Genomic DNA, 18,409 nt, shown 5'->3' on the forward strand with positions numbered 1-18,409 from the left:
TCCCGCCAGGGGCCTCAAATGTGAAGGTGAGAGTGAAGTAGAAGGGTTAAAACACGCACACACACACACACACACACACACACACACACACACACACACACACACACACACACACACACACACAGACATATACACACACACGCATACACGTAGACATATACACACAGCACACGCATACACGTAGACATACACACACACACACACACACACACACACACACACACACACAGATAGATATATACACACATACATAACAAACAAAGAGACACAAACACAAACCCCACCGCGCACACACACACACATACACACACAGACAAAGACACAAACACAAACCGACACACACACACACACACACACACACACACACACACACAAGCAATGACACATGCATCATTGAGAAACCCAAATGACAAATTTAAAGTAAATACTGAACAGATGCGTATTATTCCGATTTTTTTGTGACCAAAATCCTCTGTAATGATGGTGATATTGATGGATTGGGCCCTTTTTGAAGCACTGAAGCTCTGACCACAATTGATGAATGATGCAGAAAGCAGTTTGCCAAAACTAGCCTCTGGACGTTAATGACTTTAAACACTCTCTAACCAGCTCTGACCAGAGAGAGGCAGCCACTTCCAACACATGCTCACACACACACGCACGCACACACACACAGGCCACATCTCTCCTCCATCTTCAGAGAACCACCAGGAAGATATAGTGATATAAAAAAACTTTATCAAGGGCACAGTAGCCCCAGATTTGCGGACGCAATATGAAAGGCTGAATCCAACGTCGACTCTCCTTTCTCATTTTCCTAATTATAAGATCATACTTTATGTGCTCTTTAATTTCCATGTCATTAGGCAGTATTTGAAGTCCTCTTAGAGTATGAGTTGGACTTAAGTGGTCCATAGATCAACCAGAGGAATGTTGGCAGGCAGGCAGGTTGACAGATCAAGATTTGTCAAAGGATAGCAGTGGGGCCCTCTTGTGGTCGCTGTGAATACATTAGAGCCGGCTGTTGACGGTGTGCCTACCGGTACCCCTTCAACCCCACTAATGCACTTCTGAGAAACGTTCAGCTTAAACGAATGTCATCATTTTCTGGTGTTTTTCTGCCGTTGGTAGGTTGCGGGCTGAATTACCATAAGCGCTGTGCCTTCAAGATCCCCAATAACTGCACCGGGGTCCGAAAGAGACGTCTGTCTAATGTCTCCCTGCCCGGGCCCTCGCTGTCGGCCCCCAGGCCCCCGCCTGCAGAGACTGCTGTGGTCGTCCTCGAAGAGGTGACTTCTGATTGGTGGAGAAAGAACCGTATTTATGTTGACCTATGTTTATGTTGGCCGTCTTTATCGTGATGCAGAATGACAATGCCTCCACCATGGAAACACTGTGGAGCCAGTGTAGATCCTCCGCTCTAGTTCAGCTTAAGACCCGGACTTGTGAAAGGGATTTGGACCGGAGGAACCAAAGGCCACCGGTCCACATGCTGATCACAAGAACCCTTTCTAAGCTCCTCATTGTTTTTACTTTACCATTTGGCCCTTGTCCACTGGATCATTTCCAGGGCTGTGTTGGGAAATATCACAGATGCAAAAACGAAAAATGTAATAATAAATTGGCTAGGGACGTTGTTTATAGACCCCTGAAAGGCATTATGAAAACATTTGCTATTGAGAGATAAATGCACTGCTGTTATCTGGACCTCCATTGCCTTCATATGAAGCCAGATGTTGACCCAGTGCCAAACCAGGACTCATAAATAATGAATGCATTCTAGCCCGTAACCCCAAGCGCTGGTTTTCCATTCCTATAGTATATCCATTTGTTTTCCTTGTTTCTCCTTGTATTCTATTGCCCAAAATTGTCCGTCCGACGAGATTCGCTGTGCATCTTGTAATAAACCCTTGTCCCCCACCCATCCCCTCCACCTCCGGTCCACCTCACCTCCACCCCCGGCCCCTCTCTCACCCCGCCCCCTACCCACCTCACCTCCACCCCCTACCCACCTCACCTCTCACCCCGCCCCCTACCCACCTCACCTCCACCCCCTACCCACCTCACCTCCACCCCCACCCATCCCACCTCACCTCCACCCCCACCCATCCCACCTCCACCCCCACCCACCTCACCTCCACCCCCATCCATCCCACCTCCACCCCTGACCCACCTCACCTCCACCCCCGACCCACCTCATCTCCACCCCCATCCACCCCACCTCCACCCCCGACCCACCTCACCTCCACCCCCGACCCACCTCACCTCCACCCCCGACCCACCTCACCTCCACCCCCACCCATCCCACCCCCACCCCCGACCCACCCCACCTCCACCCCCGACCCACCTCACCTCCACCCCCGACCCACCTCACCTCCACCCCCGACCCACCTCACCTCCACCCCCATCCATCCCACCTCCACCCCCTACCCACCTCATCTCCACCCCCACCCATCCCACCTCCACCCCCGACCCACCTCACCTCCACCCCCACCCATCCCACCTCCACCCCCACCCATCCCACCTCCACCCCCGACCCACCTCACCTCCACCCCCATCCATCCCACCCCCACCCCCGACCCACCTCACCTCCACCCCCTACCCACCCCTCCTCCACCCCCGACCCACCTCACCTCCACCCCCGACCCACCTCACCTCCACCCCCACCCATCCCACCCCCACCCCCTACCCACCCCCCCTCCACCGCCCACCCACCCACCCCCCCTCCAGCAGCAGCAGCGGTCCCACCAGGAGGCGGGGAAGCGGATCCTGTCGTGGAGCGGCCGGCCCATCTGGATGGAGAAGATGGTGCTGGGCCGGGTGAAGGTTCCGCACACCTTCGCCGTCCACACGTACACACGGCCCACCATCTGCCAGTACTGCAAGCGCCTGCTCAAGGGCCTCTTCCGCCAGGGCATGCAGTGTAAAGGTTGGTAGTCAAACGCCAAAAAAAACCCAGGTGTCTCTTTTCGGCCAGTTGGCGCTGCACAATATTTATGTATCTCATACTACAAATGAACTTTAAGCGATGACAGTATTGCAGTTTAAATGACGAAAAGGGAGTCTGTATTGTATATGGAGCAGGATAGTCTAGCGGTTAGGGTTTGACTCCCAGCTGGAAGGTTGTGGGTTCGAACCCCAAAGTCTGCACTGCAGTGCATTTCTTCAGCGAGATGCCAAACCCAATACCTGCTCCTTAACGGCATGTGTCTGAAATATGCTTTAACCGTCATTTGCATTTGACAGTGTGGACAAGTGTCGGCTAAATGACTAAGTAGTAAAATCCTAATGATGCAGTGAAACAACATTGTGGTTTCCTCACTTTGACAGGTCTCCTGGGTAAACAGAGAGCAGGTCACAGTGGAGGAAGGCCTTCATTGGGTTCCTCAGGGCTTGATTGATGAAAGTGGGAGTTCTTAGGGGACATCCCCACAGAGTCATCCATATTAGCATGTTGTTTCATGCAAAGGATAATTAATTTAGAGAAGCAACAGGATGAAACATGGGGTGGTGATTGGATAACATTGGAGCTCGGAATAATGCTAATGCTATAGGGTAAAGATCCTAGTAGTCATAGAGCTAGGGATTTGTACAATAAGTTACAGTAATGTTTCAAGTACAGACGCAGTGGAAAAAGTGTGCATTGTAGTGTGCAAGCCTTTCTAAAATGTGCAGATGCCATGTAGAATAAGCTGTGTATATTTCCTGTTTGATTTGTTAGCAGTCTGATGATGTGTTAATCCTGTTTCCTCCGTCGCCTCTTGTTAGATTGCAGGTTCAACTGTCATAAGCGCTGTGCTTCCAAGGTACCCAGAGACTGTTTAGGAGAGGTGGTCTTCAATGGTGGTAGGTCCAGGTTTCTTACATTACCTCAGGGCTGGGCTATAGGGAAACATTTATTATTGTGATGATCATGGAGAATTTAAACAATATCCACAAATATCACAATACTCTTTCTAAACAGTCCAAATGAGAGTCATAACATCGAAGTATGGAATTTGTCCTTGATGTTGCAAAGCTCATATTTGGATAATATTAAGGTCATACCTTCTTATCGGAATTAATTCAGACTAATAGACTGGGTATCACGATAAATCCATACCATTCATAAACACTTTTCCTGGATTATTCCCTCAGCCCGACATTTCCCCTTCATCATCTCCCCCAGCAGTCCCACTTAACGCCGTCTCCCTCCATCACTAAACCCCCACTGTACCGCCCCCCCCCCCAGAGCCCGCCAGCCCGGGGCCGGACTCCGACAGCACCACGGACACCATGGACACCATGGAGGTGGACAGCAGCGACACGGAGGGGCTGCGGGGGCTGGAGGACCCTGAGGAGCCCACCACCCCGGAGGACAAGATGTTCTTCATGGACTCCCCTTACCTGGACCGGGAGAAGGACGAGGAGCCCGTCAAGATCATCAGGTAGGGCCGGGGGCCAGGCAGTGACACAGGACTGGGGATTCTGTATGACAACCCCCCCCCCCAACAAAACTGTTATAGACCCGTGGTACATATTGTGGTTATTTGTATGTCGGTTATTGTTTGCTTTTTTGTGTGTGTGTGTGTGTGTGTGTGTGTAAGACTGCTTGCGTATTTGTTTTCATGCTTTTTATTTCCTATTGCGTGTGTGTGTGTGTGTGTGTGTGTATGTGTATGTGTGTGCTTGTGCTTTTGTTATCATTCTTATGATTTCCCATTGCTAACACACGCGCGTTTGTGTGTGTGCGTGTGTGCATGTACGTATGTGTGTCCCCGTCTGTGCGTCCAGCCCCTCCACCAGCACCAACATCCCCCTGATGCGGGTGGTTCAGTCCATCAAGCACACCAAGAGGCGTAGCTCCACGGTGGTGAAGGAGGGTTGGATGGTGCACTACTCCAGCAGAGACAACCTGGTGAGACTGATAAGGCCCAAACAGCCGTGCCCTGAGTCCACCAGTACAGGGCTGGGACACCACACCCTGGCTGCACTAGCTCTCTCCAAAAGCCCCTCCGCTGTAGGCGCAGGCATGATGTCTACAGGGTTTCTCTTTTAAGTTTTTTATTGTATGTTGTACATCCCGGCACAGTACTCAACAGTACTTAGCATTGTAGCATCTTATCCTAGCTATCTTGTTGTATACGGGGAATGGGTTACCTAGCAATTGTAAATGCTTAGAACTTGTTTAGTTAATTATCTTTCCTGTAGCGAAAGCAATATATTGTTTCTCTTTCTTCTGACAAATGTACTTATTGTAAGTCACTCTGGATAAATGGGTCTGCTAAATGCCCTAAATGTAAATGTAGCTTTTTCTTTTTTTGTGAAAAATGTAAATTGTTGTGTCAACAGACTTAGGGTGTCTGTTTAATTTCACAAAAGTCATAATCGGCTCGCTCTCCTTCCCCTTTCCCTCTCCTCCCTCTCTCTCTCTCTCTCTCAGCGGAAAAGGCATTACTGGAGACTGGACAGCAAGAGCCTGAGTCTGTTCCAGAACGACACCGGAGCCAAGTTCTATAAGGTGAGACTAAAATGCGGGACAGAGCTTGGCCGACGTTGTTTTCCCGGGGAGTTCTTGGCCTGGACTTGAAGACCAACATGCAGCATCATTTGTTGGAAACTCTATTGCGGTGTCAGCGGATGAAGTGCGGTGCAGAGGGGTAGAACAGGTCAGATCGTAGCATGACGTGGCTCCACTGACATCTCTCCGTGGCTCTATGATCATCTTTTAACCACCTCAAAATGCTTTTAGTGTAAACGGTCCTCATTTCTAACACACAAGCGTGTCATTTTTTAGTGTCATTTTGTAGTTCTACCTACAGAAGGTGTTTGTCATGGGGAGGGTATCGGTCCAAACAGTAGCTGCCTACTGGGAGGCGTGTGACTAGGGTCGGGGTGGGGGGTAGGGGGTAGGCCCCGCCGTGCTGCCACTGTAAACTGTACCAGGTTCAATTTGGCTCCTGTGAAATGGGCTCCCTGCGGTTTGTTTTGTTTTGGTTTACAGTCAAGGGAAGGCAGAAAGCGTGGTTACATGTGTTTTTCGTTGCCCGTGTGTTTTGTGACAGGCCGGGGCATTTTGGAGGTTTTCATAAAAAACGAATGAGGGTCCTGAGTGATGTGTTATCATGTGAACCGTGGTGCACACAGTGGACTGGAATAAGCAGCTCAAGTGTGCTGAGGTATGACAGCCGAGTAAGATCACTCTTCTTTTTTTGAGCGCAGCTCTGGCTGTTTACAAAGTGTGTACACTAAGTTTAAATGGAAATCAATGTCACCATTGACCCTCCCCACGTGTAAGCTGAGTCTTGAGTCAAACCAGAGCCCATGTGCTGTTTATGGGCTCACCTTACTACTTAGGTATAGACGTGAAGGATAAACAGTGAAAGTCTGGGTCGGGCGTTTATCATGATTCAGCGTTACTGAGTTTATTTGTCACTTTTCCTCGGCACGTATGGCACACCTGCAGTCGAGGACACAGCATGTCCTCCTGTAACGGTCGTCAATTGTACACGGCAGCCCCTTTAAACGAACACGACGAGGAAACCATTTTTTAACTCTATGCGTTCATGCGCACAAGCGACACCTCTCGGCCACGGGGACCCCTGTCCCCCTGCTGTGTTGTGTATGATGAGTCACATAGGCCTGCGGTGCAGGAGGCAACATGTGTTAACAACTGCAGCACTGTCTCTGTGAGCTGTGGGTGTCACTTTGGCGCCCGGCCCCAGGGTTTTAGAGCAGCCATTACCCACTGAGCGTGATCGCATAGCAATTACACTCTGAGGTGGAGCGCCATCGCCCTCCAACCTCCGCGTGTGTGTGTGTGTGTGTGTTTGAGGCATTCTTCAGTGGCGGCAAGAAACTGGGTCACATTGCAACAGTGTCTGGGGTGTGAAGCGGCCTTCGGCGCGTCTGCGTGTGTGTTTCGTGTACCTGCAGTCTGCCTCGTTCTACTAACTTTCTACACTTTCTTCCTGCTTGCGGTCCCCCTGACTCTGAAGTGAGCGACCTTGAGCTCATACTTAACAGCTGAAGCTGGACACACGGAGCCCACCCTCCTCTTCCGCAGGTCCTTGACTGGTAGTGACAAAAACCCTAACCGGAGAGCAGTTAATCCATGCTGTGGCTTTACTGGCCTCTTCACTGTACTGTACTGTACTGCAGGACTGCAGGACTTGTACCACTCCTATAGAAGCTCTAGCTGTGCTGTGCGCTGCCACGGCAGATCATTTGCAGGATGCATGGTGAAGATCCTGCCTGTGTAAAAGGAGCCATTTTGAGGCAATCTACAGAGAGTGTGGTTCTGCATGCTCCTAACTGTACATTCGGGAAACCTCTTTCCTGGAAGTCATATGGCGCTTTCCCGCTCCCTCTCTCTGAAGCGGCACTCTGCAGCCGCTCTCTCGCCACTCTCATCAGCGTGTGGCTCCTGTCAGCCACCCCTCACCCCCAACTCCTCCCTTCCCCCATTTTTGTCTTTTATGCCCCCAATCTGATTAGCGGTGGTGGTCGCGAGGCTCTTGGTTGGAGGGGGCATGGCAGCCATTTTGCCCATTTGGAAACCATAAGGCTGGCCACCGTTTGAAGACGAGACCCCTGTAGTTGTGGCTTTACTCTAAAGTGCCTTTTATGGGGGTAGGGGGGCTTCTCTCCTCTGTCTCCGCCAGATTGGTTCCTGTTGCACTTGTGCTCAACTACAACCACACGCGCACACGCACACACACACACACACACAGAGAACCACACACGCATGCACACATGCTGGATGCAGTGGAACAGTAGTTGCCATGTCTTTCGTCTCCGTGGGCAGCGGCAGCGCCAGTGGCTCGTGCTCTGATGGGGCCCGTGGCAGGCCCTGCCTTGTAATCAAGGAGCAACAGAGTACTTTAGTCACCACAGAGACGGGTCACGTGACCCGGCCCCGCTCACCACAAGCACTTCATCTGATACTCCCTGGTTAGCCACACAGAGGGGACGGCCCGCGCTCCAGAATGATCACCCCCGGTTGGCCAGAGCCCGCTGTGTTCCTGTTTCTTTTCCTTTTTCCTTCTTTCTTTGATTCGACAGCGAGGGCTAAGGTTTAAAGGAGACGTTTGAGGGAGGGATCAGGGCTGCTCTAGTCTCTCCTCCTCTGAGTGCGCTTCCAGTGAGACTACCAAAGCAACAGAGACACTTCCAGCCTTGGGATTGTCTTCTTTTCATTGAGACTTTGTTGCTTCTGACAAGCTGGAAGTCTGCGTTGATTCACAACAAGCGTGTGAGTGTTTTTGCCTTATTTTGCCCTAGTTCAAGTTTGTGATTACACTGCAATGTGATGTCTTCCTTGTGAGTTGCGAAACAGTGCGATTCATGAGGTTTTGTCATGCACTGATGGGGTGAAATGTCGAGGGTTTCACCTCTCACGTATTGAGCTCTTCCAGTGCTTTTCCTCTGAATATTTCCTCCTGCTGTGTTGATTGTAATTTCTCTCTCTCTCCTCCCCCCCCCAGGAGATCCCACTGTCAGAGATCTTGCAGGTGGAGCCGTGCAGGGACTACAGCCAGCTGGCCCAGGGCAGCAACGTCCACTGCTTTGAGATCATCACCTCCACCATGGTGTACTACGTCGGCGAGAACCACGGAGGCCACTACCACAGCCCCACACTGGCCGCCTCGGGGGTGGGCACCGAGGTGGCCCAGGGCTGGGAGAAGGCCATCCGGCAGGCCCTGATGCCCGTCACCCCCCAGTCCAGCGTTGCAAGCGCCGCCGGACACGGCAAGGACCACAGTGAGTTCAGCAGCTTGTGTGTACAGGCGCCCGTCACAGAGTTTTTGTTGAGGGATGCATGGGGAGTGAATGAAGTACTAGATGTTAGTCCATCTACGCATATATGGGATAGTGGATATTGGTCCATTATTTATGGACGTCGTTATCATCATCATCCTCATCCAGCATCATTGCTTCACTGGGCCAACATATCAGGAAGAAAACCCTTGTGCAAGCAATAAAGCGCTTTCTGTTTCTGATCTGAAATCAGATTGTCTAAAATCTGCAACACTTGCGAAGTCTTTGAGGTAAATCCATCGATCATGTGTCGTTATGTTCTGTAGTCTGCAACCACTATGTGCAGGATGTCTTAAGGGATGGGAACAGTACTCACAGTAGGGAGGCTGGAAGGAGAACTAACCCAAGCCTCAAATGATTTCAAAGTAGAAAAGCTGGATAGTTAAAGTCATTGTCCAAGTGATTCATAGACCATTTGTCACTTTGACATTATCATTCATATAACGAGTATAAATGTCAAACCGTTATTGCCACACATGAAATGTCGGCATCGTCAAAACCATTTGATTTGGGAAAACAAAACATTGAGCTGAGATGGAAAGTTAAACAGAGCTGTGTTCTGAATAGGGTCATCATTATTGTTTCACTATAGTTTTGATGATGCCAATGTGGTAATGAGGCTAATAGAATGGCTACGGACGGGCATGGGCTATCATTTTTTGATGTGTAGTCTGAGTAGAGCGTGTGCACATCTGGATTGTTCCCTGGGCCTGTATGTATTTAATGGATGCCCATCAATCTATTGTCAGGGCGGAACGCGGCACATGCACTACCTACCACAACGTGCACGTGAGCAGCCGCGTTCTGGGAGTGCATGTGAGAGATGAGCACCAGTGCTCAGAGCAGCTTGTGATGAACGTCTAAATATGGATGAGTCGACTTGATTCAACCATCTTGGTGTCATTTTTGGACAATTTTTTAAAATATTAAAAACATAATCATCTGAATCTTTTCTAGGTTCTCTAGGTATTTTGTCTGTATTCCTGTTGCAATAGGTCGATGAAAACCCCCTCCAAATTGAACTAGTAAATGGTCTCTCTGGGACAGTGTAACTGAATATAAGACACTACGGTCAAACCACATACTTTCCCCGTTCAGTCATCAAATCGCTTTTCGGGCACAAGACATTGTGTAATGAAACGCATCATTGTGATTTAATGGATTTGTGTTTTATAACAAGCAGCTATGATAAGCCAAAGCTTGTAAAAAAGGTTTTTTGAGTATGTGAACGACCGACCTCATTAACAGTATTCATGGTCTGAATGGTGAGGTAATGTTTGGGGATGTTGTGTTCTCTACTTCCTCTGCAGACGAGCTGTCCATCAGCATTTCAGTGTCCAACTGCCAAGTTCAGGAGAATGTGGTGAGTTAACAATTTATTCCTGTTGAAAAAAAGTGTAAGCTGTGGACAAAATGTGGAAGTTCAGCTCTATTTTCTAAGGGGGATTCCTGTGGTTCCTACGTCGTCATGAAATAAAACGATCAAAAGATATTTTGCAATATTGGAAAATCCTAAAAAACTTTTTTCGAAAAAATCATCACAAAACCAGCCATTGTTAACTCTCAAACTACCAGCCAGCTTCAACTCGTAAATCGATCACCCTGTTGTTCCTGAATGTTGTTCTGAATTGAGTAAATGTCTTGGGTGTCTCTTCTGCAGGACATCGCCTCAGTGTACCAGATCTTCTCTGATGAGGTGCTGGGCTCTGGCCAGTTTGGCATTGTCTACGGAGGTACGCATTTCTAGTTTCATATGATGCTTATGTGCCTTAGCCAATTTCCAACCTTATTTCAAGATTTTGAGGACTGGGTGCAGTGTCAAAATCGTTCTGCAAAAGTTTCATTTCATAGTAGATATTAAATATTAAACTCACCTCAGGTATACTGTAGCTTGTAGTTCAAGTCAAGAAAACTATGAAGGCTCAGCACAGGAATACACACACACACACACACACACACACACACACACACACACACACACACACGTGTATTGCATGTACATGTATGTACAATGTGCATGCCATAATGTAGCTTCCACCTGTGACCAAAACCCTTGAAGGAAAACACAGGAAGAGCGGCAGAGACGTGGCCATCAAGGTGATCGACAAGATGAGGTTTCCCACCAAGCAGGAGAGCCAGCTGAGGAACGAGGTGGCCATACTGCAGGTAGGAAGCACACTTCAACCACAACTCAAGTTATCCACTTGTGACAACAGTCAAGGACACGGGTGGAGTCACTTTGCTTTTATCTTATTTGTGTTGATTCTATCTCCTGCCCACAAGTAGTTGCTTGTGAACTCTGTGCCTATGGCACACTATCGTACAATACTTGTGAGCAGGGAGGAAACCTTTAGATGTTTCTTTGGGGGAAGTTGGAAAAGCTGCTTGTGTTTGTCTTTTCCTTCAAAGTAGTGAATATTAAACTGTGAAATCTCCACTTAGTTACCTAGATCCAAAAAACAATAAAAAAAAAATAGAAGGTGCAGTCTGCTTGTACTTAACTGTGATCTCTCTCTCTCTCTCTCTCTCTCTCTCTCTCTCTCTCTTTCTTTCTTTCTTTCTTTCTTTCTTTCTTTCTTTCTTTCTTTCTTTCTTTATTTATTTATTTATTTATTTATTTATTTCTGATCAGATTTGATTTCTAATCGGAATAGATCTAATCCTATCATGCGATCCGAATATACTGTATATATGGTAGTTACAAAAGTGGTAAGCGATATGTTCAAATGTCTCTCGCGCACACATCTGGATTTGACACATCACATAAAACGACATAATGGACGTTTTATCAGCCCAGCAGGAGAGCACTTTTCTCTGCCTGCTCCTTCAATTAAGAAGAAGGACAGCACAGCGACGTCAGTATCTCGTCCGGTCTTTATGTTTACCCCCTCCTTCGCCGCAAACAAGACGTATTTGGATGAGAGTGCGCAGCCAAGACTGGTGGGAGAGCGTGGTGTTAGTGACCAGGAATGGCGAGAAAATTTTAGGATGAGTCGGCAGTCGTAACTTTATGAAAGCCAATTCCGTTGGCAATCAGAGTTGCCATGGTGCTATACAAGTTGGGCAGCAGTGCCACATATAGCCTGATCGCGAATCAGTTGGGGGTGCATAAAAGTCTTTCTAAGTTAAAAAGTAGCCGCACCCACCCCAAACCAATCGGAATAAGTGTATACATGTCGATTATAGCGGACTACACCACCTCTTCTAATCCGACTGAAATCCTAATCCGATCAGAGAATTGTATTCCGATTGAGGCATATACAGTATATGATCATTTTTTATTCCGATTGAGCTGTTCTTCCACTCCTAATCGGACTAGGAGTGTCCATGTTAACCTGGCTTGTGTCTGCGTGTCTGTTCGCTCTCCAGAACCTGCATCACCCGGGCATCGTGAACCTGGAGTGCATGTTTGAGACGCCGGAGCGTGTGTTCGTTGTCATGGAGAAGCTGCATGGCGACATGCTGGAGATGATCCTGTCCAGCGAGAAGAGCAAGCTGCCCGAGCGCACCACCAAGTTCCTGGTCACGCAGGTCTGCACCGTCGAAGCCCTCTGCTCCACGTTCTGTCTGTTAGGAACACAGGTTTAGATTCCCCTCTGGGTTCTTTTCTTTGTTCCCTCGCTCCAAATCATTCTCACACTCTCTCTCTCACTCACTCACTCACTCACTCACTCACTCACTCACTCACTCACTCACTCACTCTCCCTCTCTTGTCCCTTCTTTAACACTCTCACATATCCCAGCCAAACCGTGTGTGTGTTTCAACAATGTGTGTGTGCTTTTGTATGTCTTTGTTTTCGGTTTTGTGTGTGTATCTATGTCCAAGCTTCAAGTTTAAGTGTTTCTTGTGTGTGTGTGTGTGTGTGTGTGTGTGTGTGTGTGTGTGTGTGTGTGTGTAAGTGTGTTTTAGTTTAGTGTCGTGTCCCGAGGCTCAATTTCGGCCATGGGCCCGGAGCATTTATTCTTGTGGTCGGCCATTGAGGTCTGGGTTTTGCGGGGGGGGACGGGAGGTGGGGGGGGGTCGTGGTGGGGGAGGTGGTGGTGGTGGTGGTGGTGATGCGGCCATTGTTTACTGGAACGTTGTGGTCTGGACGGCCTCCTCCCAGCGCGTGGATTACAGCCTGCAGTACGCCGGCGGCTTTGTGGCCTGATGAGAAGCAGTGGGGGGTGGGGGGGGGTTTGGGCAGGGGGCCCCTGCGGCTCCTCCGAGGGTCCCCAGGCCTCAGACAGAGCAGCCCTATTAGCTGCTGGTGGCCTGGCTCTCATGTGGCCGACAGAAGGTCGGTCAGGGCCAGGGTGAGGGTAGCTGAGGCGGGCACTGTGGTGTGGAGGCACGCACGCTAGTGATCAGCGGCCAGGTGTATGAGTTTGTGCTTCCCCGCAGTGCAGTACGGTAGAGAACAGTCTAGTACTGGTATTAGTTGAAACTATTTAAGCACGTTAGGGGGGTTGTGCAACACCAATGTTTCCATTTTCTTTTTTGTCTTTTTCTCCAGACTTCCCCTTTTTTCAGCTGTCAATGGCAATTATTTGGGTTATTGGTGTTTCACAGTTCCTGGTCCCATAGATAGCAAGAGGATGTTATACTGTGGACTTTGGACGACGGGATTTCAATGGGTTTTTTATTGTGCAGTAAGAGGAGGCCAGGATACGATGTGAGGCATTGGTACTGACATTTGTTGCGATGCTTCTTTCGTAGATACTGGTGGCCTTGAGACATCTGCACTTCAAGAACATTGTTCACTGTGACCTGAAGCCGGAGAACGTACTACTGGCCTCAGCAGAACCCTTCCCTCAGGTGAGCAGCTCTTTGGTGTATGCATATCTGTGTGTGTGTGTGTGTGTGTGTGTGTGTGTGTGTGTGTGTGTGTAGCTCACGTGTTTCCACAATCCTTCCTTTGAAAGTCCCAATCAAACATACCCCACACGCCTCTCTCTCTCTCTCTCTCTCTCTCTCTCTCTCTCTCTCTCTCTCTCTCTCTCTCTCCCTCTCTCCCTCCGCCCAGGTGAAGCTGTGCGACTTCGGCTTCGCCCGCATCATCGGCGAGAAGTCGTTCCGCCGCTCGGTGGTGGGCACGCCGGCCTACCTGGCGCCGGAGGTGCTGCGCTCCAAGGGCTACAACCGCTCCCTGGACATGTGGTCGGTGGGCGTCATCGTGTACGTCAGCCTGAGCGGCACCTTCCCCTTCAACGAGGACGAGGACATCAACGACCAGATCCAGAACGCCGCCTTCATGTACCCGCCCACGCCCTGGAAGGACATCTCGGCCGAGGGTAAGGGGGAGGGGTGCGGGGGGGGTGTGGGGGTGGGCTGGATGATGGCTGGTTTAAGCAGCCTCGCAAGGCCACCGAGTCCCACTGATCAGACTCTGGGGCTGGGTGAGGCTGCACACCCGTTGGGCTTTGAGAAATCAATGTGCAATCAAGGTTAAACCAGTCACCACACACACTCAGAGAGAGAGAGATCTCCTGCATGGGAATGTGGAGCACCAGCTCATGTAGTGTTGTCTACAACCGTACAATAAAACGGTCTTTCACACCACCACCGTCGGTCCTTTGTCTGGAGGATCCCAGTTAAAGTCCCCTAGGTGGAGAGGGGCAGCTCCACCCCCTCTCTGCTACACGGGGACGTCTGTTGGTCAGTGGTACCAGTCTCGGTGTGTAGTTGGAGCTCAGACAGACGGTGTGATTGTCAGGCTTTTGTGAGTCTCTCCACCTACGTGTCTGGGCTGAAGCCCGGGGTTTAACCTACCCTGATCCCCCCCCACGGCTCCTTCACCTTATTCCTTTCTTGTTTTCTTACACTTTCTTTTTTTGTCTGCATAGTTCCATGTTATTTCTGACACGTCCTTCGTACCCTTTGTCAGGGAGATTCTAAGGATTCTTTACCGTTAGTGTATGATGGGCTTTTAGTGAAATAAGGAACCCTACATCTGGGACTGGATATATGGACATGTGTGAACCACACCATTCTTTGGACCCGGGGCTAGGTGACCATGCGATGCTGCCATGTTGTTTGTCATGATTTAAATATGATCCTCTCTTTTTTTTTTCTTTCAATCCGTTCGCCCTACAGCTACGGATCTGATCAACAACCTCCTGCAGGTGAAGATGAGGAAACGGTACAGCGTGGACAAGTCACTCAGCCATCCCTGGTTACAGGTAACCACCCACTACAGTCTAGTCCCCCAGCTCACCGTCTGTGCCCCCCTGGCAACATCAAGCCTCTTAAACCCCTCCCCTCCCCTCCTCCCCCTTCTCCAGGACTACCAGACGTGGCTGGACCTCAGGGAGTTCGAGACGCGCCGCGGCGAGCGCTACATCACCCACGAGAGCGACGACGCCCGCTGGGAAGAGTACTCGGACGAGCACTGCCTCGCCTACCCCAAACACTTCATCATGGCGCCCAACCTGGACGACATGGACGAGGACCCCTAGTGGTCGGGGGCGGGGGGCGGGGGAGGAACGCGCGTAGAAAAAACCCCAAAAAACCCTGTGTGCTGTGTGCTCCACGACAGACAGCAGGAGGAACTAGAGTGTAGCGAGGGAGGACTGCTCTGGCTGGCAGCCTTTTCGGGAAAGTGGCCGAATAGGACCTCTACCAACAAAAGATCTCCTTCCTCCTCGGTGGGAAGGAGCATGTGAAACCGGAGAGGGTCAAAGGTCAGGCTACAGTGGCTCGTGGAATGTGGTGAACGGCGTTGGACAGCGGACGTGTCCCTTAGTGGGAGAAGGCCGGCGTGAATGCGTGGCTCCTGGCTGCGTGAGTTTGGCCACAGCCGCAGCAATGCATCCAGGCAACTGTTGGGAGATCGTTCTTTTCTGTTGTTGTTATGTTGTTTTCTTTGTTTTTTTTTTTATTTGTCTCTGTTTGCACCGTACAAAATGACATTCCTTGGATTTGCTGAGTTCAAAGAACAATAATACAAGCTGAGAAACGCAGTGGAATAGAATATACAATTGAGGTGAGGAGGACGGGACGAGGACCGGAGAGAAAGTGAGAAAGAGCTTCCCCCGGGAACAAAGGGCACTCGACACAAGGGATCAGCGGTATGTGGTAGACAATCATTACACGGACCACAATGTACTACAGTTGTTGTCGTCGATTGTTTGTTCAACTGCCCTTGGGTTGCGTGCAACTGGAACTAACTTGTGTCTTCATCGTTCGTGTAGTTACTAATTGTGGTAGGATTTTCTTTCTTCTCCTTTTTTTGCACTATGCTATCAAACGCAACAGTTTGGCTGAGTTAGAGATCATTTGCTGCTATATCACATGAAGCAGAGACTGAATACATTCCTTACAAGGTGAACGGCTGAGCGTCGGTGTTCAGCAGAAGGCCGAGAAACCTTAGCCAAAGCAAGCACAAAGTCCCTCGGTCAGTCCATCACGGCATGGGCCTGAATAGCAGAAGTAGGTTTTGGGTTTACCTGGATACACACCACCTTGCTAGGCCCAGGAATTAGAAAGACCGAAATCTTCTTCCATTACCATAGAAGTTCCTTGTGAGATGTGCTTGAGTCACTACATTTAAAGGCAGGGGTTGTTGTGCAGCTGTCACTGCACAAGGTAGCATGAGCGGATTCTGTGTTTACATCATGTTGGTATGACGTGATGTTATGAGACAAGGCTACAGACAGAAACTCTTGTGGGTTTTTTTCTATTCACTTTTATAACTGAGCATCATCATTGAATTCTACCCTCTTAATGTGCAACGATCGCAGTCATTTTTTTCCATGTGACCCACAAAAAACCTTTACAATTCTGGAATATACGTGTTACTTTTGGTGTTTTGTATGGATCTAAAGTTTTGTTGTTGGGTGACTTCAGGAGGCCGAAGTAGGCCTCGGTTTTTGAGAGAACAAAACATTTTTTGAAGTAATCGCATGGCTGCAATGCATCTTGATGTGCGTGCTATTTCCTTATGCCCCTTTGGCTAGACATGAAATATAGTCATACACAGGTATAGTTGTGACTTTGAGAGTTTCAATTGGCAATCATTGATTCTGACTCTCATTGGTTTGTTTCCCGTCTATGTTGCCGCTGGATTGGCAGGTGTGAGTGTTTTGTACATTTCAGTAATGCAATAAAGACATTTCTCAAATGAGAAGGACTTATGTCTCGTATCTTATCGTGATAACCTATATATAACTTTATACCTTAAGTTAACCATATCTATCCTAATACCTCACCTTAAACACCTTTTAATAGGCTACCTAAACAACCATATCTATCCTAATACCTCACCTTAAACACCTTTTAATAACCATCTCTGACCTAATTCATTGTACATGTGACCCCCAACACACCCACCCCCCTGGAGGACTGCTGGCTCCATCTGCCTCACCTGTACTCCAATTTATACCAAACGTAACCACACAGAGCTCCACAGCACTAAACACAACACCTGACTGAGAACGCTTTGGTTTTAGTTTTGAAAAGACTACATTCTGGGGGGATTATTTTTGGACCAATCTTTTAATTTAATCAGTATCTAGTCTTTTATTTTGTATTTTTATTACAGTATACAGAAATAAGTTAGTTACTTAACACCACCAGCTAAGAACCCTTTTTTAAGGTTTCTCCTTTATCCTTTAGGATTTAAAATTCTTCACAGATATTTAAAAAATGTAAAACACTTGTTTTATCTATTTATTTTCATAAATAAAAATTGTAGGTTATGTTTGTGGTTTTTATGTTAGGCTTTTGCTTGAGCTCCAGGGATGTTGTATGCAAACTATTTCTATACAGGGTGCTCTGGAACTTATTGGAGCTCATTTTACTGTCTCATGGTGCTATGGGTGAAGGTGATATGTGATGGGTGTGAGTGGTGACATCTTCTAGCATCTAGGGCTTGAAACGAAACATTGCATTGCGAGTCAAGACACACTTTAAAAAAAGGACTCAAAAAAGAAACTTGGATATATATATATATATATATATATATATGTCTGTATGTACAGACGTGACATGCACTCATGCAGGCAGACGGATATAGAAAATGCAAAGCACACTACATTATCTGATCAAAATGACATGCATGATCTGACAGTTTTGTGTCTCCGATGTCATGTCTAAATGATTAAGGTTTTCACTGCCAGGGCTTATATTCTCTTGAACCTTTCACTTCATATAAAATGCAGTGATGACGTCTGTCATCAAATCACCATTTGAATCAGAATGAAATTCCCCTCTAAGATGTATTGTGCATTGTTTATGCCTGTTACAAATAATGCTCCAATTCTGGTTCTGAATATATTGATTGCATCTCGATTTATTTTTGCATACATGAATGTGTGCTTGCATTGTTGCATGTGTGTCTGTCTGTGTGGTTTTGCACATGTTTGTCCATATGTATATATGCATGTGTGTGTGTGTGTGTGTGTGTGTGTGTGTGTGTGTGGGTCTGAATGAGCAAGTGAAGCGGCTCTACATGTCAGGCCCGTCCTGGGCAGCTGGGTTTGATTGTTGCGCCACTCTGAGGAGGTTCCTGCGCAGCGCCCCCAACCACAAGGCCGTAATGACATAGTTAAAGAGGGTGGGGGGGAGGTGGTGGAAAACTTTGAAATGAATCATGATAAATGCTCTCGTAGGACTCCTTTGAGTTGTAAT

The 18,409-nt window shown here is 48.5% G+C and overlaps 1 protein-coding gene across 2 annotated transcripts; it reads left to right on the forward strand.

Annotated features, from left to right (window-relative positions):
* Window positions 1-930: 930 nt before the first annotated feature.
* On the forward strand, window positions 931-16,870 carry LOC311372562 (serine/threonine-protein kinase D3-like). Of its 2 annotated transcripts, none has more exons than XM_084489550.1 (15): window positions 931-1,289; window positions 2,731-2,929; window positions 3,769-3,846; window positions 4,232-4,427; window positions 4,774-4,897; window positions 5,423-5,500; window positions 8,466-8,742; window positions 10,110-10,162; window positions 10,460-10,532; window positions 10,859-10,965; window positions 12,169-12,330; window positions 13,499-13,597; window positions 13,806-14,073; window positions 14,876-14,961; window positions 15,064-16,870. In XM_084489550.1, the coding sequence occupies exons 1-15, from the start codon at window positions 1,095-1,097 to the stop codon at window positions 15,235-15,237; spliced, it is 2,169 nt and encodes a 722-aa protein (XP_084345676.1). In that variant the 5' UTR covers window positions 931-1,094; the 3' UTR covers window positions 15,238-16,870. The 2 variants fall into 2 exon arrangements, with proteins under 2 accessions (XP_084345676.1, XP_084345677.1); XM_084489551.1 differs by having other exon boundaries at window positions 2,734-2,929.
* The last annotated feature ends 1,539 nt before the right edge of the window (window positions 16,871-18,409 follow it).

This window comes from Micromesistius poutassou (assembly GCF_964030765.1).
Source record: "Micromesistius poutassou genome assembly, contig: SCAFFOLD_4482, whole genome shotgun sequence".
Lineage (NCBI taxonomy): Eukaryota > Metazoa > Chordata > Actinopteri > Gadiformes > Gadidae > Micromesistius > Micromesistius poutassou.

Excerpts from the sequence above, each read along its gene's own strand:
- LOC311372562 (XM_084489550.1), top strand. The coding sequence starts at position 1,095 with ATGTCATCATTTTCTGGTGTTTTTCTGCCGTTGGTAGGTTGCGGGCTG. Across the intron at positions 4,428-4,773 it reads GAGCCCGTCAAGATCATCAG|CCCCTCCACCAGCACCAACA; the intron begins GTAGGGCCGGGG and ends CTGTGCGTCCAG. Across the intron at positions 13,598-13,805 it reads CAGCAGAACCCTTCCCTCAG|GTGAAGCTGTGCGACTTCGG; the intron begins GTGAGCAGCTCT and ends CCCTCCGCCCAG.